Source organism: Uloborus diversus, chromosome 9 (assembly GCF_026930045.1).
Source record: "Uloborus diversus isolate 005 chromosome 9, Udiv.v.3.1, whole genome shotgun sequence".
NCBI classification, from domain to species: domain Eukaryota; kingdom Metazoa; phylum Arthropoda; class Arachnida; order Araneae; family Uloboridae; genus Uloborus; species Uloborus diversus.
In genome coordinates, this window is record NC_072739.1 from 72,545,699 (window position 1) to 72,571,730 (window position 26,032).

General features: G+C 32.8%; 1 protein-coding gene across 1 annotated transcript in view; it reads right to left on the minus strand.

The window, feature by feature from the left end:
• Nucleotides 1-4,397: 4,397 nt before the first annotated feature.
• Nucleotides 4,398-26,032, minus strand: part of LOC129229285 (NADH dehydrogenase [ubiquinone] flavoprotein 1, mitochondrial-like) — a 63,689-nt gene continuing 42,054 nt past the window's right edge. The window contains exons 9-12 of the mRNA XM_054863559.1: nt 17,901-18,054; nt 7,389-7,443; nt 5,417-5,526; nt 4,398-4,591 (exon numbers count right to left, since the gene is read on the minus strand). Coding sequence (XP_054719534.1) covers nt 4,505-4,591; nt 5,417-5,526; nt 7,389-7,443; nt 17,901-18,054 — 406 coding nt within the window. The 3' untranslated portion in view covers nt 4,398-4,504. The remainder of the gene's footprint in view (nt 4,592-5,416; nt 5,527-7,388; nt 7,444-17,900; nt 18,055-26,032) is intronic.

Sequence of the window (26,032 nt, forward strand, 5' to 3'; positions counted from 1 at the left end):
AAATAAATTATAAAAACGCTTAAATTTTTTTAAAAAAGTGTTGGATAAAATTTTTGTTTTAAATCGTCAAAATTTTAAAAATTTTGAAAATATTCCAAATTTTACCAGTTGAGTGGAGCTTGAATATTATTATTATTACTTATGAGTGAAGAATCTTACTAGGCAATCATTTTCACTACGGGTGATTAAAAAAATCAAACATGAGAAATTTAAAAAATAACAAATAAATGTTAATTTTTCCATATTTGAAATTTCAAGAGACTGGTGAGGGATCTAAATACATTTTGGTTACCAAAAAAAAAAAAAATTTCTGTGAGCATTAGATATCAATACACAACTTTTTCCACCACAGGCGATTAAAAAATTATACATAAGATTTTTTTTTCAATTTTTTAAAATGTCAATTTTTTCATATTTGGCCAAACTTTAAGGGGCTGGCGGGGGATCTAAATATATTTTGATTTCCAAAAAAAATTTTATGCGAGCATTTGATGCCAATACACAACTTTTCCCACCACAGGCGTTTTCGTTTTCAAAAAAAAGTCAAAATCGACCCACCCTAACGTACATACGTACGGGCATCACGAGAAAACTCATTGTAATTAACTCAGGGAATTTTCATTCGGGGGCAAGCAAAATAAAAATTAAGGCCGATTTTTGAGTGAAAATTTTTCTGCGAATACAATACTTCCTTTTTTTGTAAAAGGAAATAAAAAGTAACAATATACAGAGACACATGCACTGGGGAAACCGTAACATAAATAAGACCCTGCTCTAATGAGACCTATTCAAAGTGGAGAAAGAGACATGACACTGAAGTCATTCATCAAAACTATCTAGTGTACCAAGACATTCATTTTTTCCAAACGATTCAGACTTAGGATGTATGGAATTAGCTGCAAAAGGGAAAAATATACGTGCCTGATGACTGGTAATATGTAATGAAGTCTTGCTGTTGCATAAATAAATTCATTGTTTGCCAAATAAATCGGGAAGAATTTATTTCTACAAACATTTAGACAGGAACATTAGCAAGGAAAAAAAGCAAGGAATACAGATGAGAATTGGATATAAATGCAATGGATAAGGATTGAAAAAGACAATGTTTACACGATAAACTATACAGAAACTCTCCAATTTTTTGAATTCAAAAAAAAATTGATATCACTCCTACCGGAAGAAAAGGAGGACCCGTTTATTTTTAAAAAAAATTACCATATGAGATGATGTACCCTAATGTTAGACCAGTGTCCATTAACAAAAATGTCATGCTGGCTTTGATACCTTTTACATCTCCAGTACACCACAGATTTTTCTGTAATCTGACAACTATTAATTATGATGAAGACGATACAGGTCTCTTGAACCTTAGATTATGAAACCGAAAATAATATTAATGAAGATGACACAGCAGTATGATTTTTTGGCATTTACATAGCAACAGAGAAGAGCTAAAAGTTTTGAACTTTTTCAGTTAAAATTGTTAATATTTTAATGCTTTAAACATTGAAAAACTACTAAATTTTACGCTATTTTACAAAAATAGTCGTAAAATAAGTATAAAAACAGAATATAACTTAACACTTCGTTTCACAAATCCTATATTACGGTCAGAATGACAGTGGTGTAAGTTACTCAAAGCTATATAATAATAGGCTGAAAGTATGCTTTATGCCAAATTAAGTTTACAGTAAACAGTTAGACCTTCATATAATAAAAAATATAGTGAAACCATTTCAAGATGTGTAATTTAGAATTTTTACTGGTTGTTACGCTAAAACATAGTTACGGTGACTTACACCACTTTCATTCTAGGCAGCTAAATTAACAATAATATCATTAATAATATCAAGTATTAAATTTTTCCTGTTATTAGTATTAGATGACTTCTAAAGTTAAATTGATTTCTTATTACTTTTAAAATATTTAGAATATATTTTAGTGGCTTTAATAAATAAAAAGATTTTATTTTTGTAGTTACAATAATAATTAAAGCCATTTTCAAAGCAGCAATGTAAAATCAATTAGACCCAGAACCCATCTAATTAAAATAATGCTTAGTTTCTGACCAAAGCACTAGACGGCAAGATCATATTGTCTTGTAATCTAAGAACTGGTAAAGCTTCTGCAAATAGAAGAGGCTAGAAATGGCTGGTTCAGAAGGCCTTAGTCCACCCAGGGCTGTCGTGCCATGGATGATACTCTGACCTACCACTAGAGTATACTGGTGACACAATACTGGTATACCAAATACCGATATTTCGAGCAATTTTGCAATACCAGTATTTGCAGAGGTAAAATACCAGTATTTTCGGTATTAGCTGAAAATAATATAGTTTCAAAAAAAAGAATTTTCAATTTAATTATTAAAGATGTACTTATATTTTAAATGTACATTTCTTTTATCATGATACGGAACCAAAATCAAGCTACTGATGTACAAATTTGGCTTCAAAAGCACGAGCTAATAGCATAGCATTAACCAAAAGTAGCGGAAAGATTGCAAAATGAAATTTTCATTACTAGATAATGATATGAATCGTATTTTTGTGCGTTTCTGCGCACCATGTTTTTATTTTTTCTATGTCCCTAATTAGTAACTTTCCTTTTTGTGAAAGTTAATTTCGAATGAATTTGTTCTCTGAATCATTTATTCCAACCATCAATTGCAGTAATACTTTGTTTTCTTTAAAATGTTTTTTCCTATAGCAAAAATGCACAAAAAAATACTTAATACCACTGAGAGCTGCAGAAAAAGCTTTGGAAATACAACTGACCATAATGACGAAATTTATCAGATAAGACTCGATGCTGCCATGGGAGGAGAATTTCAAAGCAAACGGGAAATTTAGCGATGAAATAATGTATATAGTTCTTTGACTATTCTCAAAAACCATAATTAGGCTTTTAAAAAGAATCTAGAGTATTTTTGTCGGAATGTTCAATTTTACTGTTTTTCGCTCATTGAGTCTAATAAATTACCCACCTCTGTAATTATAATTGTGAAGAATTTTGAAAAGAACACGAAAACGCATAAGAGAAACTTAACAAAATGAAATTTAGTCAAGTTTTCGTAAATTTCAAACCAAAGGGCCAATAATAAAAATCAAACACAAACCTTTCCTGCTCAAGAGAAAATGATGTTAATATTGGAAAAGTATTGTCCCCTCGGAAAGAAATTAAAGAAAGCTATACATCTTTTTAAAAAATTGTAATCATAGTACACTTGGATACAAAAGAAACACATAAAAGGATTTTTCCAAAAATAACACATAAAAGACTGAATTATTTGAAGATGAAAGACTTTGAGACAATTAGAGGAGGTGTATCGCGGGTTGTTAATGGTACCACCCATCTGGGGGAATTGAGAAAGTATTTTCAACTGCAAGAAAGTTGAGCATTAAATGAGTTCCAAGCTTGAAGACAATTCAGTAGATGCATTATGTTTTGTACCGTTATTGATTTTTTATTTTGACATTTATTCCTACATTTTATATTTGTTTACAATATGTTTCCATAATACAATTTTTGTACAAAATTATTAAATGTGGCTACGAAGCTATGTTTTCAAGCATTGTTTAAAAAATTTCAAATACCGGTATTAATACCGGTATCACGTTTTAAAAATATTGAATACCGGTATTAAATTTTTGATCCGCTATTGCAACTCTTACCTACCACCAATGAGATGGAAAGGCTAACATCCAGGTTACAGGTGAAATTGGATGCATCTATCAGGGGTGCCAGCTTTTGTAGATATGTGTTAGCCTCTAAATTAAGCCGAGTCGCTTTGAGATGGAAACAAAACATGCTCATCAAATTTTTACTTTTCCCCCCTCAGACAAACTCGTCTAATCTGGACATTTACAGATTCCAAAGTAAACTTGGGCAGGCAGTATGAACCCTGTCCACTCATTTTGTAAAATATCATTTTCCATAATTTTCTGACAATTCCATGGCATTTTCATTCAATTACTGGCCTGCCTCAATCATCAAGATGACAGAAACTTGGGTATTATTGAGCAAATCAACTTTATTAATCAATCACAAAGTAAGGAAAAATATTTTTCCTTTATTTAAGCTATTACTTAAATACCATTCAAATGGAATGAAAGGTTGATAAGGTGAGGGAAAAAGTGGAGTAGTGGAAATGAGTAAGAATAGCAAAAGGGTTCAAAATAATGAAAATTAGGGTGAAAAAACTATATTTTCCAAATGAGAACTTGCTTTAGTGGAGAAAATTCTATAAAAGTAGCCTTAGGGGGAAAATGAGTTCCTCAATAGCTCATTTCACTCTAAAAAGTCAATATCGCCTAATACTAAATACTTATACCGAACAACATAGCAAAAAGTATCATTAAGGTTGCCTGCGGCACCCTGAGTTTAAACAAACCAAGTTTCTACACAATAAGTCCAGCATTTATTTTCACATCGTATATTACACATTAGAACTGGAGACTACATTTTAAGTCCATTATTTCTTTTTACACCAAAATAAATATATCTACATTGAAGACTGAATCTTTTTGTTAGAAGCTGCATAATCTTGCATACGCTCTTCTATGAGTGGCCTGAAATGACGAATCAATCCCTAGGGAAACAAAAAAGAAACATATTTAATTAAGTTCATTATAGTTGAACCTCATTAACATGAAATTGATTTTCATGAAATATTTGTTTGATTTTGTGAGTTAACAATTACTTAAGAAATATATCGAAAGGGCAGTAATGGATTTATCATGGTGCAAAAGTCGCGACTGAGAAGGGTCCCAGTGAAGAAACCCCCAGCTCCCCAAAGGAGGTACAAAAATGCATATGATAAAATGCCTTACGTAGTTCTGTGATGGATAAAGAGGACTAAAGAATTCATTGCAACAGGCTCCCAAACCTATAAATTCACCACTGGGAATCTGGATAGCATAAAATAATTATCATGGTCCAGTAAATTTCACTTTAAACGAGGTTCAACTGTAGTTTTTTCAAATTTAAGTAATACTTTGAAAAAGAGCTTTAAGTCATTAACAGAAAAAAGAAGATTCAAAGTTCAGGGAAAGCTGTTCTAAAAACTGCATTTATATCCGTAAACTATCCAGTACTCAGTGTGGCCGGCTGATTCTCAAATAATCAGTATCCCCTCCAGCATTGCACAATCTGGTATTCGATCCGGACATTGTACTACATATCTGTCAATCGATTAAGGTCAAGTAAGATATCTATCAGGATATCTGGAAAAGTATATTAGGCACAAAAAGTTATTTGATTTTGAAAACTTAATGATAATGGAGGATTCTCAGGAAAAGATGACTGAATCAAATAAATTAAATTTACAGGAGAATTTATTTTTCTTATAAATTGCAACAAAAACAATTGCATTGGTACACATTTCGTAATTAATATAACTATGCTTATTTGTTACCTGTACAGGCCAGGCAGCTCCATCACCAAGGGCACAAATAGTATGACCTTCAATTTGCTTACTGATTTCATACAGCATATTGATTTCCTCCGGCTGAGCACTTCCTTCCACTGAAAGTTGTTTTAATTAGAATACAGGAACAAACGCACATTTAACTTTATGTGATTAATAATTGTATTCAAAACTTACTTTTGTTGAAGGAAAATAATTAGCCTGTAAATAATTTGACATCACAACAGTTTTTTTTTTTTTTTTTTTTCTTTTTTTAATTACATAGTATTTTTAAAATTTTATTTACTGCTCATGGAAAGGGGAGTAGTTAAAAAAAAAAAACTTGCTCTTGCAAGTTAAGAATCAATTACAAAAACAATTTACAAATTTAAAAAATATTTTTAAAATAGAGGCTTAAAGAGATTTTTAAAAAAATAACTAATCTTTGCTCCTGTAAGCATTATTTAAACTTTTTGAAGATTAAAAAAAAAGTATTTTACATTTATAAAAAATGTTTCTTTACAAAAAGGAAAAAATATTTTTAAAATTTGTAAATTGTTTTTGTAATTGATTCTTAACTTGCAAGAGCAAGGGTTTTTTTTTTTTTTTTTTTTGGTTTATGTGGTTTAAAAAACCTACAACAAGAAGTCATTATTTGACAGATAAAGAATTTAATAGGGAGACATTTGATATTACAGTCACAGGTATAGTGAAGTCAAAGGAAACAAATTGTAATTTTATTGCCATTTATTGTTATAAAGGTAACTAATACATGTGGCGATGCAAAATGATAAGCAGTTGAGCGAACTGAACAAAAGTGAAGCTAAGTGAATTGAGTGATTCTTTTCTGGAGGTCAAGGAGAAAAGAACAACGAGCAAGTCATATCTCAGCAACTTTACTATGAATGTGTTGAACGATTTTACCAATCATTATTCGAGTTTTTAACTTTCTAAGTTTTTTTGAAGTTTTACCTTCTTATTGTTCTTAAAAATAAATGCTTAAAATGTGGATTGTTTCATGTGCTCAGCTACGGTACTAGCAAGAACTCTCTAACTATAACGCTGCAATGAAACACAATAATACACACTAAAACTTGAAGGAGAATTGAAGCTATAACATTTAATCCATAAATTTGCTATAAACGGGTGGAACTGTACATCTTTTCTTTTAATTAATAAAATGTTTTTGAGCTATTTTCACCTAAATAATTGCAGAGACTGAATTTATTTACCATTATTTATTTATACTTAACTGCACAAAAGTAGTAAAACTGTTTCATGATTTTTTAAGCTCTGGGAAAGCAATTGTGGTCCTCTCAAGCTTTATATTTAATTTAGGATGTCTACCAATTGAGTTGAAAGAGGTTTTTTCATTTGGTTCACTTCCATTCACTTTTCCATTTGGTACATCACTCGGCTTGGCAACCTGCTTACTTTCTACCTTGGCAAAAATTGAAGCATTACATTTACAACCTCGCTATAATGCTCTTTGTTTTCTAGTTTTATATTTTCATGGAACTTTAAAGGTTTATTTAGCTGATTATTTGACAAGCCTTTGGAGCATTTAAAGTTGATTTGCCGACTTATTATATGTGGATTTTACATGATATTTCATAGCTTGTTTTTTTTTTTTTTTATTTGCCACATTTTTTTTTTCCTTTATGTATTTGGTGAGTTATTTTAAATTTTAACTCTTGTTTCAAGGCTGATTTCGTTCAAAAGTCCTTTAAATACACAAACTAATGTGTGCTATCGCCAAATAAGTAGTTTCCATGTCGCTTTAATGAAACATGATGGCATTAATAAATAAAATGAAAAATAATCTCCTAGATCAAAAATGTGTTGTGATGTACCTATAACAGAAAAGTACCTTTAAAGAATATATTGTGTTGATTAATTTAAAATATAAGAAGATATGTGATAACGTTAAAAATATTTTTCAATTAACGTTTCAGAAAAATATTAAAGAATTTCTTCTTACCAAATCTATTCATAATTTTAAACATCCATCCGACACCTTCACGGCAAGGAGTGCACTGAAACATACGATCAAATTCATAAAACGCATAGATGAAGAGAGCTTGATCATTATTGTTATTATTTATCTTACATCAAAATCTAAAATGACTTAAAACTGCTCAGCAATACTCCTTTATATTAATGTAAATAACAGTTCATAAATGCACATTTTATTATGACACAAATTTTAAGAAACAAGTATGCTTGATTCAATAACATTGTTAGACTCTAATAGCCAAGCTGTTGAGCTTTTTTCTACTTCACACACACAATGCATACATCAATTTAAATATCATTATAAGAGCAAATTTTTAATTTTCATTTTGTGACAGTATTATTTATCATTCTTAAGTGTAGTCTGCTCCTGGAAATAAAAATAAATAAAAATAATGAATTTATTAAAATAATATAAAAACAATTTTATAGTACATTTACAAATAATGCAAATCTCCCAACATTGGAAGATAAAATTAGGTCAACCTATGAGTAAAATAAGGGAGACTTGACATGAATTAGCTGGATGACAAAAGTTTGAGTATAAACGGGATTGTTGAAATATGAGTTGGGGCTTCGTAATTTAAGCCTATATACGATGCAAAAATTGGCGTTCATAAATCTGAGAGTAATTTAAATTTGTAAACTGAGATAACTGTTTTTACATTTTTCTGGAAAAAATAAAAAACTTTAGATTTGAAAAAATAAAAAACTAGAAGGGCAATTCCACAGAAATGGGGAACTGATGATCAATTTTTTAAAATCATATTTTTCTCACAAATTAGGTATCATTTTGAAGCTTATGAGTTGCAGTATAAGAAAATAACACAAATTATCACAAGATTTTAATCATTTGAGTGTTACAAACCTTTACACAAAAGTATAATCGACACGCTGCCACAACTAATTTTTTGATATCTTATTGAAAGTATTTTAAGCTATAATTGCAATATTTTTCAAATATTAACTGCTTCAGATGCTTGCCACAACACTGTAGAACAAATGTAGTATCACTGTACATCGAACAATGTACGTCCGACACCAAATTACCTAATTGTTTGTGCTGTGTAAAATAGGATGAAATATTTTACAAAACAATTTACCTGCAAATCAGAACATCAGTTACTATTGAAAATGTGCAACCCAATCGAAATTCAAAATAATAGTTTTTTGTTTTTTTCATGGTGTCGGACGTAAGATAAAAATTATGTCCGACACCGCATTACGTCTGACACCAAAATTTTAAAATTGAATACCACGTTTCTCATCCGCAAAAGCTGTTTAATCACTAAGCCTCGATAAACAAAACTTAGACTCTAGTGGAAAACTTTTATAATAATGAAATTTCATGGCAAGCTCCAAGAGGTAAAGATAAGCTAATTATTAGAAGTGTAACTGATGGGAAAATTCAGAAAACCCATATGCAGTTAAGATACATTCTGATGTCACAAAATGAGGCATATCAGGAATTTAGAAAAAATTACTCTGATGCAAAAATTGGAGTATCTAAATTTGCAAGTTTGCGTCCGGAAACATTCGTCTGTTCGATAAGATACTGCACAATGTGTGTGTTTGTATCTACCATGAGAATGTAAGGCTGATCTTACAAGCGCTGAAAACATGCGGCTCAGACCTTAATGTGGAATTCTCAAGTTTTATTGAGCAAATAACTTGCAATCCTGGAACTAAAAGAGTGCATGTACTCTGAATGTGAGGTTTGCGTTAATAAAATTCACTTGTTCAAACCAAAAGCAAACATCCAATCAACCCCAATATGATATTTTCAGTATCAAAAAGGTGATGATAAAATGTCAAAAGTAGAATTACTTAGTACACGCAGAGAGGCTTTTGGGGAACTTGTAAAACAGAAACGAAATTTTCTCCTTCACACGTTTGTTAAACGAGAGCAAGCTCAGACTTTTGAGCAGTTAAAATCTCAAGTCAATGGTGAAAATGTTGTAATGCAGCAAGATTTTTCTGAAAACGCTGCAATATTACAGCAAAGTGAAACTCAAATGGCACATTGGGCACATGCCCAAGCCAGTCTTCACAACTCACGCATGGATTTCCAAAGAAATCACTCAAAGTTTTACCATATTTTCCGATATTTTAGATCACACTAAAATCACTGTACATAAATTTGTAAGTTACCTTTTAGATTACCTTAAAGCCAACTACCCAAGTATTCAAAACATTCAAATTTTCTCAGATGGGCCCAGTTCACAATTTAAACAAAGATATTTATTTTCCAACTTATATTTATTTGAACAGAAGTGCAATATGAAACTAATCTGGAATTTTTTTGAAACGTCCCATATGAAAGGGGTTGTCGATGGCATAGGTGGTACAACAAAAAAAACTGTCTGGAGGAATATAAGAGCTGGAAAGGTGTTCATCAGTACACCGCAAGAGTATGCATCTGTGGCTTTGTTATTAATTAAAGACGTGCATGTACACAACATATCATCTGAAGAAATCATGCAGGATTCCGCAACTTTGCTCCAATATTGGGATAAAATCCTTCCAGTTCCAAGTATTCAATGTGAAAAAAAAAAAAAAACTGCATCAAAGCGATTTTCTCCAATAAAATCTGTATTTCAGACACCTCTTCTTCAAAAACTTTTAAGACTGTTATGCTGTTTACAGAAGTGTTTGACAGTGATGTCTCCGACGAATTTGAAGATATGGATTTTATTTCAAATCTTAACGTGAATGACTGGGTTATCGTTCGATATGAGTCTGTACATTAAACAGGATGCATCACTCAATTAAATTTTGAAGAGATTGAAGTCTCTGTGATGCATAGGACAGAAGGTTACTTTAAATAGCGAAAGGAGGAAGATAAAATCACCAAAATTTGATAATATTTTTATCTAAATAAAATTTTTTGTCAGAAATTCTTTTTATGGTTAATAATTCTACACACATGCGTAAGTAGTTAAAAAAATTTTTGATCAGTTACAAAATTGCATACTAGCAAAATTGTTTTTTACACAAATTTCGTGCAATTTTTACGTCCGACACCTTGGAATTGCCCAGAAAGAGGGATAGGTTACTTTTCTCATGATTCGAGATGTATAATTTCCGGAAATTTTGAAGTGGTGGGAAAAAAAAGGTTTTTTACCAGTTTTCTTCGGGCAAAATTGGAAAAAAAATGGAAAATTTGATTTTTTTATGAATAAAATTTGGGTTTCTTAATAGCTCTGTGTTTCTTGTAACATATAATGGGTTAAGCATTAAAAAATATATGCTATCCACACATCTTCTTTTTCTGCTTGACAGAAATACACATAAAGGTAAAATTAATTAGACGAAAAAACCTTTTTGTTTTATAACTGAGTAGAGGGCTTTCACGACTTGACTTATTTCTGGGTTTGAAAGATCAAACCCAGAAATAAGTCAAGTCGTCACTCAACCAATAATATTGGGTAATGTGTGTCTAATCGTATCAATTAAATTTTCTATTTTAGATTGCCTTTGAAACTTCTGAAATTTTCGACTTTCAAACATGGTTGATATTTTTTTGTAAGAAAAATAATACAATGTTGCTGTCTGAAAATGAAAGCTATTGAGTTTTGATTTTTTCCAATCCAGTCTAAGTCCAAATCAAAACTAGATTGGTTTTTCTTAAGCTGAACCAAAATTAAACTGGAGTTTCAGCTTATTCATATGGTCCTGCTAAGCACAGTAGTAAAAGTAGTCATACCAGCCCTTTTGAAGAAATTTGAGTTATTATAACCAAGTTGTTCTCTGTTTCGTAGTTTACTTAATAAATAAAATGTTTTAGGGTCATTTGATCAAGAGCTATTGTTTTGAAAAATTATTTTAAAAAAAGACATCTGAATCAATTATATGGAAAAGTCACACTTAAAAATACAATATCTCAGCTTGAGCCCAACTGCAAAGTCCCCTTTTTACTTAGCACGGCAATATACAGGGTGCAGTACAAAAAATATCGGACAAAAATTGTATCATCGAATGGAAGAAAGGTAATTTCATTTTAATGAGTAACTAATTTATTTTTGTTACTCACTTTATTAGGAAATAACTTACAACATATTACCTAGTTTATGTATTGCTTTTCGGTTTTCTTACAATTTTAAGCGAAATACCAGCTATTTTAAGTTGTTTAACCAAGCAGAACGACAGTTCGTTTGCTTGTTGTGTCTCGACAAACAGTATTTGAAACGGCATGCTGTTTCAAGTGGCTTGGAAATGATAGTCGATGTCCGAAAAGTGTACAAAAACGAACAGTGAACATTTCAGTTAATCGTCAGGTCATCCAAAAGTGAGTTCAATGAAATCCTCGAGTTTCCACGAGAGCAGTCGTTTGTGAGAATTTGTAACTGATAAGTGCGACTAAGGGAAAAAACAGCTCTAACAGAAGTTTTGCAAGTTCCAAAAATTCAGGCATTCGTATGACTCTAAAGATGCCAGAAACGTTTGAGACGGGCCCGCAAGTCCATGCTGGAAGAGATATCTTTCACTGATTTACCGTTCAACCGGTTCATATCCCCCAGAACCATAGCATTTGGTTTGTAGACACCATAGGCTCTCATATAGGGGGGAAGTGGGGGGCTCAAGCATCCCCCCCTTTGGAAATGAGAACTTCCTCTTCCTTTTAATACTTTTTTCTTTGTACAGGGATGAGAGTGGTCAGAGAGCAAAAAGGAGGAAATCCAAAAAAATTTCGTAAAAGGGATGATATCCAAAACCGCATCAAAATAGAACATAGAAGCCATAATATTCAAAAATTCAATAAAAAAAAGGCTAATTTACCAGTTTTAAAGGTAATAGGTATTAAAGTACAAGTAACAATTTTGTACAGTTTGCTGCATTGTACCATTTCTTGCAAGAGTGTTTATTAATAAATAAATCAATTTTGAAAAAAAAAGGCAACAATTTCTAACCCCTGATTGAACAAAGGGTGGGAGAGTCAGAGGTCAATCTTGGCTGCATCACACAATATTGTCAACTTTTCATATTTTTTAGAAAAAAATACATTTTTTTTAATTAAAAACATTTGAGTTTATAGTGCTAAACGAGTGAAAACATAAATTTTAAAATTAGGTCTGTTTGTTAAAGTAAAAATTTACAACGGAGAGAAAAATCTAAAATTTCTTTATGTGGTAGAACATACTTTTCATAGTAAGAATTGAAAATAAATAAATATATATGTATATAAACGATTGGTTATCTTTTTCTTGCATTGGAACCCAAAATTTGTCTTTAAAAACTTCCTAATATGATTTCGGAATCAAAAGAACAACTTGCAGCCGCCTCATTTAATCATGAAATCTCGAAACTTTTAACAGGCTGTAAAGCCTAAACGGTTTGAGATTCACCATAAATATTTTTTACACTTTCTTAAATACACAAAAAAAGTTACCATGCCAAGTTTCAATAAAATTCAGGACTGTGGGTGCTATGCCACTTTTTTTGATTGACTTTTGCATTTTTTTCCAAAATAAATTAAAGAAATAAAAATATTATTGAAATAATGAATAAAATAAGTAGATATAAGGTATCATATAGTGAAAAACCACCCACCATTAAAAATAATTGAAATACTTGCAGGATGCAAAAAGATTGAAATCTCAAACGAGGCATGCATATTTCGGCGCAGCAAGTGTTTGACATCATTGGCATGATTCCAAAAAACAAACTTTTTTGGCAGATATCGCGGAGGAGGAAGATTCGAGGGAGGAAAATAGAAAAAATAAGAAATCGGGGACCGAAAATTTGAAAAAATCGTATTTTTTTCCGATTTTTGAGAAAAAAAGCCTGAAAGAGACAAAAAAAAGGAGGAAAAGGAGGAAAGGTTCTAAAAATCAACAGAAAAAGCCGGAATTCCGGTAAAAGACGGAAAAATCTCATCCCTGTTTGTAAAAATGTAAAAACATTTTTCCTCCAGCCATTAATGACTTAGTTATCAATAATGTTAACTTTTATTAGCTCTAATCTGTATTAAAGTCGGTTTCCATGTGGAAAATATCCTGCTAGACCATGGAGAAAATATCAGAGTCCCCTCCCCCCTCCCCTTAAAATTTTGCATATGGGCACCCTTAGTAGATGACACTCCAATCACCTTAGAAAGTGTTAGATATCGCCAAAATTAGAAGTCAAGCTTGGTCTGAGATGGAATCAGGACAAGGGAAAAAAACTCTAGTTTTTTTGTGGATGAGGGCCGTAAAATGAATCAAAAAGTGAACCAGAAGGACATTTTAGAGGTTATTGTTCTTCTGTGGGCCTAAGAGCACTTCAGCAATGTAGAGACTGGACATTTTCCTTTAACTCCACATCGATTCATATGGCCAAAAAGACAAGAGTGGTGCAAAGCACATGTTTTTGACAAGATATCTTTTGAGTGGACGCTCTACTCGCTCGACCTCAATCCCATTTATTACAATGTATGGCTTATTTTAGAGTCAAAGGTCTACCCTAAACTACACATAAAATTGAACTCTCTAAACCAATTGCTTTATAGGGAATAGGATTGATAAAAGGACTTGCTGCCCTTGAATGAAAATTTCCATAAGCAGTTGCATCTCTATATTACTGCAAAAGACTACTAGTTTGAAACCAATTAAATTTAATGATTGCTAAAGTTCTTCTCATATTATTGTTTTTTTGTTAGTTTATTTATTTTTAGTAAAGTTTTTTGGAAAATTGCTTGCCCAGTTTTTTTTTTGCCGCACCCTGTACATTTTGTTCGCAGTCAGCAGAAACATAGTTTTGTGGTTAAAGTTATGCTTATTTGTTTTATGAAGAAGGAAAATAAATTCTTCACTAAGGTTATTGGTTTAAGCTTTTTTGTAAAAGAATTATTAAACATTTTTTGATCTATATGCAAATTATATTGTCATACAACAACTTGCATTAATGTTAGACAGTATTTTAACATAAAACGGGAGGGGGGAGGAAATAGCATCAGAATTTAAACATGAGAATTTCTAATCACTTTTTGCTGAAAATTTCAATTAAAACCCTGAAAAGTTGAAAAAATTCTTTTTTTTTAATTTTTCTGAAGTGAAAATTTATTCCTTCGGAAAAAAACGGTTTTTTTCCGTTTTTCTCGGAAATTTTCTGGTTTTTTTCCCCCGACTGTTTTCATCTCTGTTCATGATAAACATTTCTTGCAGCAGGTAAAAATTTAAGGAGTTTCAAAAGAAATAGGTAACATTTTATTGCACTTTTAGGAAATAAAAGTTTTAAAAAGAAGCTAAAATGAAATAAACATGTTTCATAAAGAATCAGACATATACAATTTTCATCCTCATCTATGAAAAGGTTCCATTTCTGAGATCATAATTATTTTACTGTAGGGATTTTCTGAGAAATTCTAGTCACTGAAACATCCATTTTTGAGGAATTTGATTGTTTTGATGAAAATTTGAGAGATATTTACTTCATTAGGGAGTCCCGAACAAATCAAGAGAGTTGTAGTTATGTAAAGGTTTCATACTTTAATTTGATACCCCCCCCCCCCCCCTAATCTACACTTTTTTGCATAAAAGAGTTCTTTTGAGCAATATGATGTGATTAAACTAATGTCTGGAGCCTAAAAATTGAAAATGCCTCATCATTCAACATGTAACTAAAAGGTCCCTTTTGGGTGAATTCGATTGCTTCGATAAAAATTCGAGATATTTACTTTATTAGGGAGTTTAAGAATAGACATCAAAATTTGGGAGTCTGCTGTACAAAATAAGAGAATTGGAAGCCAAGTAAATATTTGATACTTCAGTTTGAATAAAAGTTTTTAAAAAATTATAAAGAATTTTTTTTTTTTAAGTTATTATTTTTGATAAAATATTGTCTGTTTTGTAATCATAGTTATTTGCAGAACAAGAAGTTCCGTCTAGAACTAGACGAGCCTACTTTCCCGTATATCCATACTACTTTCTAGTACCTGATCAATATTCTCAAAAATAGCTAAAATCGCAAATTTTTTCAAACATATTTTTTTTTAATATTTTAAGCTGATTTCTAGGAATAAAATATTCCTTACTTTTCTTCAAAAAAACGAACAAATAAAATAGCAGCACCTTTTAAACAAAGCAGCTAATACACTTCTTTCCATTAAAAATTTTTTTTAACAGCTTTCAAAACGAAAAAATAATAATAATAAGTTCATTAAAATAAATACATCATATAAAAAAAAATCGTTTCTTTTTCCCCTGTTGCCAAAAATAATTTTTTAAACGAATTAATGCACTTACCAAAATAAAAAAAAAAACAATAAAATGTCAACTTAAAGAAATAATTTTCATTGTCAAAAAAAAAAAAAAAATCGTATGCGCATATTTTTCGAGTTTATTCACCGAAAACTAAATACCTAAATTAAAACTTTAGCGTGAAAATAAAAACAAATCATATCAACAATAATTATTTCACAGTTAATACCACAGCAGCGGAGCCGGAGTCGGAGTCAATCTCATTTTGGGATAAAAGAGTCGGAATCGAATATCCAAGAATCGGAGTCAGTCATTTGTCCTCCGTGTATAAATGTTTGCCAAAGCTACGAAGTCAGAGTCGAAATCGGGGAGTCGGAGTCCGATTAATTGTCGGGAACAGGAGTCAGAGTCGGTGTCAGGTACCCCTAAATTCTCGGAGTCGGAGTCGGGAGTAGGTCGTCAAGAGCTATTTCCAACAAAGTTTGTTTGAAGTAAATCCGCCTTTAAGTTCGGAATCTATATTGACTTTCAGTTTCCCCTTAGGCGCTAATGTTAAGAGATTTGAACTGTTCAAAATTGAACGAAAACTTGTTCAAATCAAAAAGATATTTTCGATACATGTTTTTTATCAAAAGATTTTCCCTACAAAGTTTGTTTGAAGCCACTTCGCTTCTAAGTTCAAGATTTATTTTTGATTTGAATTTCCCCATGGCGCTAATATTAAGTTTTTTTGAACTGTTCAAAATTGAACGAAAAATTGTTCAAATCAAAAAATGAATTATGGGAATGAGATGTCCTCGCCGAGATCTTTCTAACAAAAAAAAATTTGTTCGAATCGGACTATTCATTCAAAAGTTATTAGGGGGGGGACAGACAGACAGACAGACAGACCGACAGACATTTTTCCCCATCTCAATACCCTACTTTCCAATTTTTAATTTTTCAATATTTATCTAACTATTTTATTTATTTTTGACTTTTTTTTGTTTTTCGGGATATTTTTAAGATGTATTAAGCCTTCTTTCATGCTTTTTTCTTCTTTTTGTGATTTTTACTGGGAAAGTAGGCTAAAAATGAGTGAAAACTCTTTTTTATGTATTCTTTTTTTTTAAATATCAGCCGTGCTTTCTGCTAGTTTTAAAAGCTTTTCTGGAACACAATTGATTGACAAACTTCTGTTCAGTTGATGTATATTAGCTTTAGAATTACTTTTAATATTAGTATTTACATACTTCTCTGATATTTTCAGAACAAAATTCATTAATACACGCAAATTCATCTAAATAACAATCATCATTCTAACAACCAAGTCATTGTGAAACGATTACGCCTGATGCTGGTTGATACATAGAGATTTCTGAAGTTTTGGGATTTTAAAAAAAGTCAAAGAGGTCTAAATTTAATTTAAGACAGAAAATTTCTCTTTTCTACACATTGAAGGGAAATTTAATTTTTTTTTTTTTGAGCAATCACGATTGCTTATTGTTCTCATTTGACTGTTTTCGGCGTGCTATCATTTTATTTTCCCACCGCCACCCTCCGCACCATCACCGTCGACTGGCTCCTCACGGTGTTGCTTCTATAGCGAAAGACGTCTCCAGGTTGCATCCATCTTCTACACACATGCGCATACATACAAATCTACATACACAACTACACACACACATACATACACAACTACACACACACATACATACACCTACACACGTACACAAACACATACACATTCACGCATGCATACATACAGACACCTACACATACACATACAAAAACATACACACACACATACACACATACATACACAACTACACACACACATACATACACCTACACACGTACACAAACACATACACATTCACGCATGCATACATACAGACACCTACACATACACATACAAAAACATACACACACACATACACACAACTACCCACACATTCATGCCTGCACACAGACACAAACACATATGCCTACACACACATACACATACCCCCCCACACACACACACATTCATACACACAACTAAAAACACACATATGCCAGCACACAGACACAAACACACATACCTACACACACATACACATACCCCCTACACACTAACACACATACCCCCTACACAAACATCACGCCTACATACACACACTCGTGATTGCGAAAAACATAATTTGAATTCAAGATGTCAATATTCGTAATTATTTTTATTTATTTTTTTACCTGATTGCTGAACATAAGACACTTGAAACAACTTTTATTTTTTGAAATAGACTGTGCAATGCAGCTAGTTGGCATATAATTAAAAAAGCTACCTGTCCACAACTCTCATGTTTGTAGAACTCAATAAGCCTGGCAATTGCTTTAATGATATCAGTTTGTTTATTCATCACAATAATAGCTGCAGTTCCTAGAGCTGTTTGAGCTGCAACAAGGCCATCAAAATCCATCAGCACATCTTCACATACTCTACAAGTTGATAGAAAGAAAATTGAGTACTTATGCATCTCTATATTTCATGATTAAAATTATGATAGTATTTAAGTAGTAGGGTAAGAATGTACACAATCATGCATTCACAAGAGTTATGACAGACTCCAAGATTTTGATGATATTTGCATTCTCTGTATTAGATTATGGTTTATAGTAATAATTTGAGATCAAGTCAATGTGTTCTTAATAAAAGCACTCTGAATCTAAACTCTGGGGAAAACACTGAGATGAAAAACACTACAGTGCCAGCTCATAGCCACACTCCCATAATATCTCACCTCAATCCCCTATTCTTAAAATATCAAAGAAAAAGGGTGAAAACGACAAACAAATGTCGACGGAACTGGTTCTACTACAAAATTTTCAGAGGAGAAATAGAGAGAGCAATTGAAACTTGCATCTGTGGGAAAATTTCAACATATCAAGGGTTTCGAAAAATAAATTTCTAGGTAACTATGGAAAATACATGGGAGATTTTAGGATGGAAAATGCAGGGGATTCCCCCCCCCCCCCCCCCCGAGATATCAAGGGTTTTGAGATAAGGAGGTTCGAGATATTAAAGTTTGACTCTAATAAGAATTTTAGGCAGGTAAAACTGATGTTGTGGCCCATGAATACGGTGCAACTATCTAGTATAATCAAGAGTGAATTTTATGAGCCAGTTGGCATTTACAAGGCAGTGGTGGAAGGTTATGAACAGTCACCACGAGGTCAGCTGGTGCTGCCTGTTCATTTGAATTTAATAATGCTAAGTTCTAAAAATAAAGAACTTGTGCACATTTTGAAGAAAAAAAGTTAACTTTGTCCATTACTCATATTTTTTTCCTCATCCTATTTGTTACTGAGTATCATCAGAGTTTTTGAAATTGAGCAAATAAAAGTATAATTAACTAATTCAGAGGATCCAGAGAAAGCCAAATGCTAGATGAGATGTAGTTGCGTAAGAAAATACATTAAAGGCTTAGAAAATCGAGTTGACCTGAGAGTGATGTCTTAAGCATGTCTGCTACTGGTGCTGCTCCTCCGTAGCTTTTACACACTAAGAAAAATCTGTCAGCATAAGAAGTTGTTGTTGTCTAGTGCAAGCTAGGCTGCCAATTTGGGGTGAGCTATTTCACTTTTCCAGCAGAACTATAATTTGGTCTGAAGTCCGACTTCCAATGTACACAGATACCGTAAGGACCCATTTATAGGGCCACCATTCAGAGTGTTACAACACATTCACACAAAGAAAAGATAAGGACAGGAGAGAGAAAGTACATCTGTGCCCACGCCAGGATTTGAACCTGGGCCCTCCCCATTGCAGTCAGACTTCTCTGACCACTAGACAAAAAGGCTGACAGCATAATGGTTCTAGGGAGATAAACTTCAAATTTTTCAAAAAAAAAAAAAATCTGTGATGCAGCATTCTATTCTGCGCACTTTGGTATTAAAGTTTTAAGAATAGCGCAAAAACTTACGAAGTTATTGCAAAAAATGCAAAATAGAAGATGTAAACAAAAATTTAAAAATTCAGTGGGCCATGCCTTCTTTTGCTTAGCCTACGTTCTAGTTGGACAGTTTTGTGCTTCAATCAGTATTTTTATCCAGCAGAGTCTTTACGAGGTTTAAAGACTATTGCCAGCTGCTTTCAGTAGATAAACTTCTTAAGTTTTCTTTATTTCCTCATGTTTTGATCCTGTGCAATTGGGTTTCTTTATGTTTGAAAGTACGGTATCTCATTGCTCGTTCTTCTTTTTTCGTAAATCAAATATTGCGCATTTTGTGTTCATATTAAGATGCCTTCAAAGCAATCATCTGGTCAGAGGTCTAAAAAGAGGAAATTTCAGGGAAACAAATATATAAAAAAGGTAAATGTAGGAGGAAAGAAAGCTTTTGTGGTAAGACCCGAGGAATACAAAAGTGCTAGTGGAAGAAAATTGAAGTCTAAAAAAGTCATCTCAACAGATAAGGTTTGTGAAAACTTTGAAAGATACAGAATTATTGACATTTCTTTATTCTTCTCTAAAATCAGTGAAGTAATATGTTGTGCAAAATGTCATGGAAAATTAAGTCTAGAAGAAAACACAACAGCAGGTTTGTGCTCAAAATTTGAAATCAGGTGCTTGGATCAGTGTTGCCAGATGGTCAAATCCAGATTTCCCCACAGGGTTCGTACTCAATTTCAGAAAAAAAATGAAGGAGTTTTGGAGGAGTTTAGAAGGAGTAAATTGAGATTTCGAAGGAGAACTAATGGGCTGTCCTTAAATGATTGATGTCACTTTTTTCAAAATATTTGACACCCCTCCCCCTTTGTCACAAAGTGTCACACTTCACGTCACTCATCCTCTTGTCACATGCCATATTTTTTATAAACATAGTGTTATACTAACTGTCATTTGTCACTTTTTGTCACCCATTCTCTTTGCCTTGTCACAATTTCATGAACCTGTCTCTCCCTCAAGGCATGATATCATTTGCGGACGACACATTTTACAATATTATAACTGCGATTTACAAAAACAATTTTTTTTTTAACGCAATCACTTAATATAGTTCATATATTTATGTATTTTTAAATATTTAAATAACTAGGGTGCTCTGCCCCCTGCTCGCTAGCGCTCACCAACCCCCGAAGATTGCTTCGCAATCTTATTTGATTAGCAAAGATTTAAATCATCAATTAAAAAGAAACAGATTAAAAACACATTATGAGCTACCTTTGGATAAAAAAAAAACCCTTCCCTGAGTTTCAAAACAACTTGTATCAACTTGCAGAGCCATAAGGGCTAAGGGGCTCATGAGCATTGAAAAACTGCAGTTGTGTACGTTTGAAAAATCGCTTTGATATTCGTGGTCTCTAGTAACATATTTTGCTCTTTAGCTCGGGGCTTAAATTGAGTTGAGCCTAAAATTTTCCGCTAAAATTGAAACCCTTAAAGTTTGTGAATAAGAAAGAAGAAACCTGCAAATCGAAAAGACATAACTATTGCAACCCCAAATAAAACATCAATAATTTTAATGAAGATGAGATTATTCAAACTTCATTTTTAACAGCTAGTACCTTTTTTTCCTTTGGAGATACAAGCTCAGAGTTTCAACTAAAGGTCGAGTTAGATCTGGAGTAAAAAAAACTGCTATAAAAAACTGCTATTTCCAGTCATGTCAAAAAGAAAAGTGTGGGATGATTCCTTCACCTTTTACTGATAGATTTAATGAAGAAAGTAATGCCTAACTTTAAGCTAAGCCTAAAAAAGTTCGAGCTAAAAACGCAGTTAACTCCCACCCTATTTAAGTTAGAGCATTGAAACAAAATTCTACCCTTTCCAACGATATATAATATTAATATGTGCAAGTAATTTTTCACCTCTTTAATAGGCAATAATAGGCAATTTACACAAAATTTGAACTTAAAAAATCACAAAAAAACTACTTCGAATTAAAAAAAATAAAACCCCAGGTCCACTCGAAGCAATTTTGTACAAAATTTCAAGGCTGTAGGCGCTATGGGGTCTCCTGGATGCATGTCTGCGACAGACTTCCTTCCAGAATTTCTTTGAAACCTTACTTTTACTTACTATAAAGAGATAATAAGCCAAACTGACTTTCTCTGCTGAGAGCATGGTGGAGGGAAAAGCAATAATCATAAAACTTAAAAAAATAACCAAGCACCACTTAAGCATGTTTTACTTCACTTATGAAATTTCTCAGCTATCTAGTAATATTCTCACCTTCAACTTTTATTGACTTCTTTGAAAAATTTGTAAATCACATCTTGATGAAAAAAGATAAATATACGAAATTATTTCATTAAAATCGCTCTTATACGTTCCCCTTATGACAAAGTTGTCCATCAAAGTATTTTAAGTTACTGTCATAGAGGAAAATTATGTAGTGTTGAACTAAAAAAGAAGGAGTTTTGAAGGAGTTGAAACCAAAATGAAGAAGTTTGAAGGGCCCTTCAAAAAAATTTCCTAAATGAAGGATTATTGGAGGAGTTTTGAAGGAGCGTACGAACCTTGCCCCAATTCCCTTCCAACTTTTTCCCAAAAAGCGATGTTTTCTATCAAAATTCCCCAAATTCAAAAATTATTTTCCCATTAATATTTTCATGAAATGAATCGACTTCCTCTGATATTTTTGTCTCTTGAAAAAAATTTTTTCCCCTAATAGCCAAATTTTCTTATAAAACTCCCAAACTTTTTTTTCTTCCCATTTTCGCTTTTTTTTTTGTCTTCTTAATCTTTATCTTTCTTTATCTTTTCTAATAATAAAGCTGAAAGTCTCTGTCTGGATATCTCTCTGTCTGAATCTCTTTCTGTCTGTCAGGATCTCTGTGACGTGCATAGCGCCTAGACCGCTCGGCCGATTTTAATGAAATTTGGCAAAGAATTAGTTTGTAGCATGGGGGTGTGAACCTTTAAGCGATTTTTTTCTAAAATTTGATTTTGTTCTTTTTCTATTCCAATTTTAAGAACATTTTCCCAAGCAAAATAATCATAAGATGGACGACTAAATTACCAAGTTATCATAACGTTGGCAAGCCAATTGGCGGGAAACTCATCAATGCATTATTTGTAAATATAGAGGGGAACCAAAAGACCTTCACATTTTCTACTACAGGCAAAGCCGTTTGGGTTCCACTAGTCATAAATACAAGCGCCTGATCGAGAGATAAGAAATAGCCAAATATTTTTTTCTACTCGCATTCACTACTCTGCTTCTGTATGTACATTTAAACTATGATTTTTGTATATATTTATCCAAGAACATTCTTCATCACACTTATTTTTACCTGTTTTCAGGTATAACTAGTTACTCAAGCAGAACATTAATGCAAATTCCGTAGCATAATATTCCACATAATGCGAAATACGAATTCCATCAAGTTGAGCAAAGCTAAACTAACGTTGTTTGATACAAACAATGCAACTACCAGATGTCAAGACATGAATTTAAATACGAGATTTTTTTTCCCCAGGTTTTCCCCAAGAAAAAAATTTTTCCCCAAAGAATTCCCCTCAAAAACCATTTCCCCAAAATTTCCCCGGAGAACACCAGATTTCCCCAAAATGGGGAAATTTCCCCCAATCTGGCAACACTGGCTTGGATTGCAAAACTGCAAATAATATGCTTCTTGCAATATTATTGGAGATAAAAATAATATTCCAGACATTAATAGAAGGGCTGTTCTCGCAATGAGATGCATCGGAGGAAGATTGGCTTCCTTGGAAGCTTTTTGTCGTGTCATGAGTTTGCCAAGTTCAATCAGCAGGAAGGCGTATGATGCAATAAATGAAAAAAATCGCAGTTGTCACAAGGACGATTAGTGCGCAAAGCATGCATAGAGCCTTTGCAGAGGAGAAGATGCTATGTGAAAGCGACTGCATTACCGTCAGTGGCGACGGTACCTGGAAAACTCGCGGACATTCCTCGCTGGCCGGAGTTTACACTTTAATCGGAGATGAATCAAGGAAAGTTGTCTCCGGCAGAGGTGATGGCTTCGTTTTTCAAAGGCTGCAGCTCATATAAGGGTAGTTTGGGCCCGATTTTCGAAAATAGGGGTTACGGCACAAAGCTTTTTGCCAAAAAGATCATGGCTCCACGGGCAAAATGGAGGTGGATGGAATGTTAAGAATTTTCAAAAGGTCCGAAAATGACCATGATGTGAAATATTTACACTATATAGGAGAAAGTGATTCTAAGACATACAGTGCAATTAGAGATGCTATGCCGTATGGTACAGAAGATACTGTGGAAAAGATTGAATGTGTAGGTCATATACAGAAGAGGATGGGAACAAGGCTTGAGGAAACTGAAGACTATATCGGGGAAAAAGAAGCTTCAAGATGGCAGGACTTTTGGCGGAAAAGAACATCTCACAGATGCCTTAATAAATTAACTGTATATTATGGAAATGCAATTCATGGAAACTCTAAAAGTGTTGCAGATATGCGAGCAATTATCTGGGCAGTGTGGAACCATACTGCCAGTACAGACTCCGAGCCAATGCACTACTTCTGCTCGAAAGCACCAAATACATGGTGTGCGTATAATCCAGCAAAGCACAGCAATTTGAACTATTGCCATAAGCAAACAGTAGCACCAGCAGTAATGGAAGCGATCAAAACTTTTTTTTCTGAACTTTCGGACCCAAAGTTACTGAGAAAATGCCTCGGAGGCAAAATGCTAACGAGTCGATCAGCTCTTTGATTTGGAAGTATAGTCCAAAACTTATAGGCAGTGGCCGAAAAGTGGCTGAAATTGTTACCCATCTTGCTAGTTTAATATTCAATGATGGGATGAGTAGTTTTCCCTCTATATTGGAGCACTTGGACTTAAAATTGGACAAGAAAACTTGCTCATCATTCGAGCAAATTGACAAGGAAAGACAAATAACTGCTGAAAAGCGAGTCCTTGCAGCATCGCATGAAGCAAGAAAGCTGAAAAAACTGCGACAAGATGAGATGCATCGACTGGAAGAAGGTGATTCTTACGTTGCTGGGGGATTTTATGTTAGTAAACATAATTTTTTTCAAAAAAATTTGTGTTTGAGATGCGTTGTTTTGTTTCAAAAAGTCTAGGTTTTGAGCAAGATGTCTTGAATAATGTTACATGCAATAAGCTAAAAGTTTGCCTGTATATTCAATATGTTGTTATTCATCATATATAGTACAAATTATATAAGTTAATATTTATATAGGTTTTTAAATTCTGATTTGTGTGTAACTTCCAACATTTTCAAAATAATTTTATGTTCTGCCATAACTTCTTTTATCCTCAAAAAATAAATATGTAATGAAGATCCTCTTTTAAAACTGTATGTTTTAAGTGTATGAATGTTAGCACATGGTTTGCATAAAAGCATAAGTCAGTACAACTATATTTCCTTTTTCAAAAATGAAATTATAACTTTAAACACGTTTTTCTCAGTTCTATTTATTTTACTTGTCCCACAGGATGTTTTAAAAAGTGATTAAAGTAGAGCTTCAAAAATTTTTTTGTGTGCCAAAGGAACATTTATCTAGAAGGTAAAGTAATTGCAAGCTGTTGTAACACATTTTTTTTTTTTTGTAAAACTTAAAACTTTTGAAATATTAATAAATTAAAAATAGTTTTCAGTATTTTTTGAGCCCTAAATGTACTTTAAATCTTTGAAGCACTTTCATACTTTGTTTAAAAGCTTGTTTTAAGTTTCTACAACCATTATTTTGGTCACAGTTCTGCGTGGAGTAAAGTCCACAGGGTAACACGTGCATCCATTTTTAATATTTTTCAATATTACCAAAAATATTTTTTGCTACAGTTTCAAAATTTATGATAGGTGATTCATAAAAAGCAATTAATGAGAGCTCAAAGTAATGTCTATTTTTCATGGTCCGAGGTTGCATCAAGACTCCCTAGACCCTATAAGAAATGGTGCCTGAAAATGAATTGCTAATAAATGTCAATTTTCTTCAAATGGACACCAACTGACCACATCTGTAAACGCTGAAAGAAATTTCATTAGTCACGGGGAAAAAACGTCTTTCAAACTGGAAATATTCTTTTTGAAATGAAAGAAAGAGGGGCTAAACAGCGCCAAGCAGTGTAACCAGAGGTCAAACGTACTTGTTGTTGTCTTGTCTATCATTGATGTGCAAAAGAAAAGCCCTAGATTACTCCGAAGCTGTCGAAGACAGCCTCAGCGACATTCTTAGCCTTTTCTGCAAAAATCAAGTCACTTGGGTCATACAGGCCAATTTTGAGAAGCCTGTCCTGAATTGCTGAGCAGCCGAAGATATTCTGAGGAGACAGTTGAAAGTCAGGGCAGGGTGAGCAGTGAATTGAGTAACTTCTAAGCCTGTCACTTGAGATTTTCATGGCCTTTACATGTTTTGTTCTTATCCTTGTTATTATTGATGCTATTGTGGGATTACAGTTTAGGGCTGGAATAGAAAATTTCAAATTATTGCTGATAAATCTACGGCTGGCC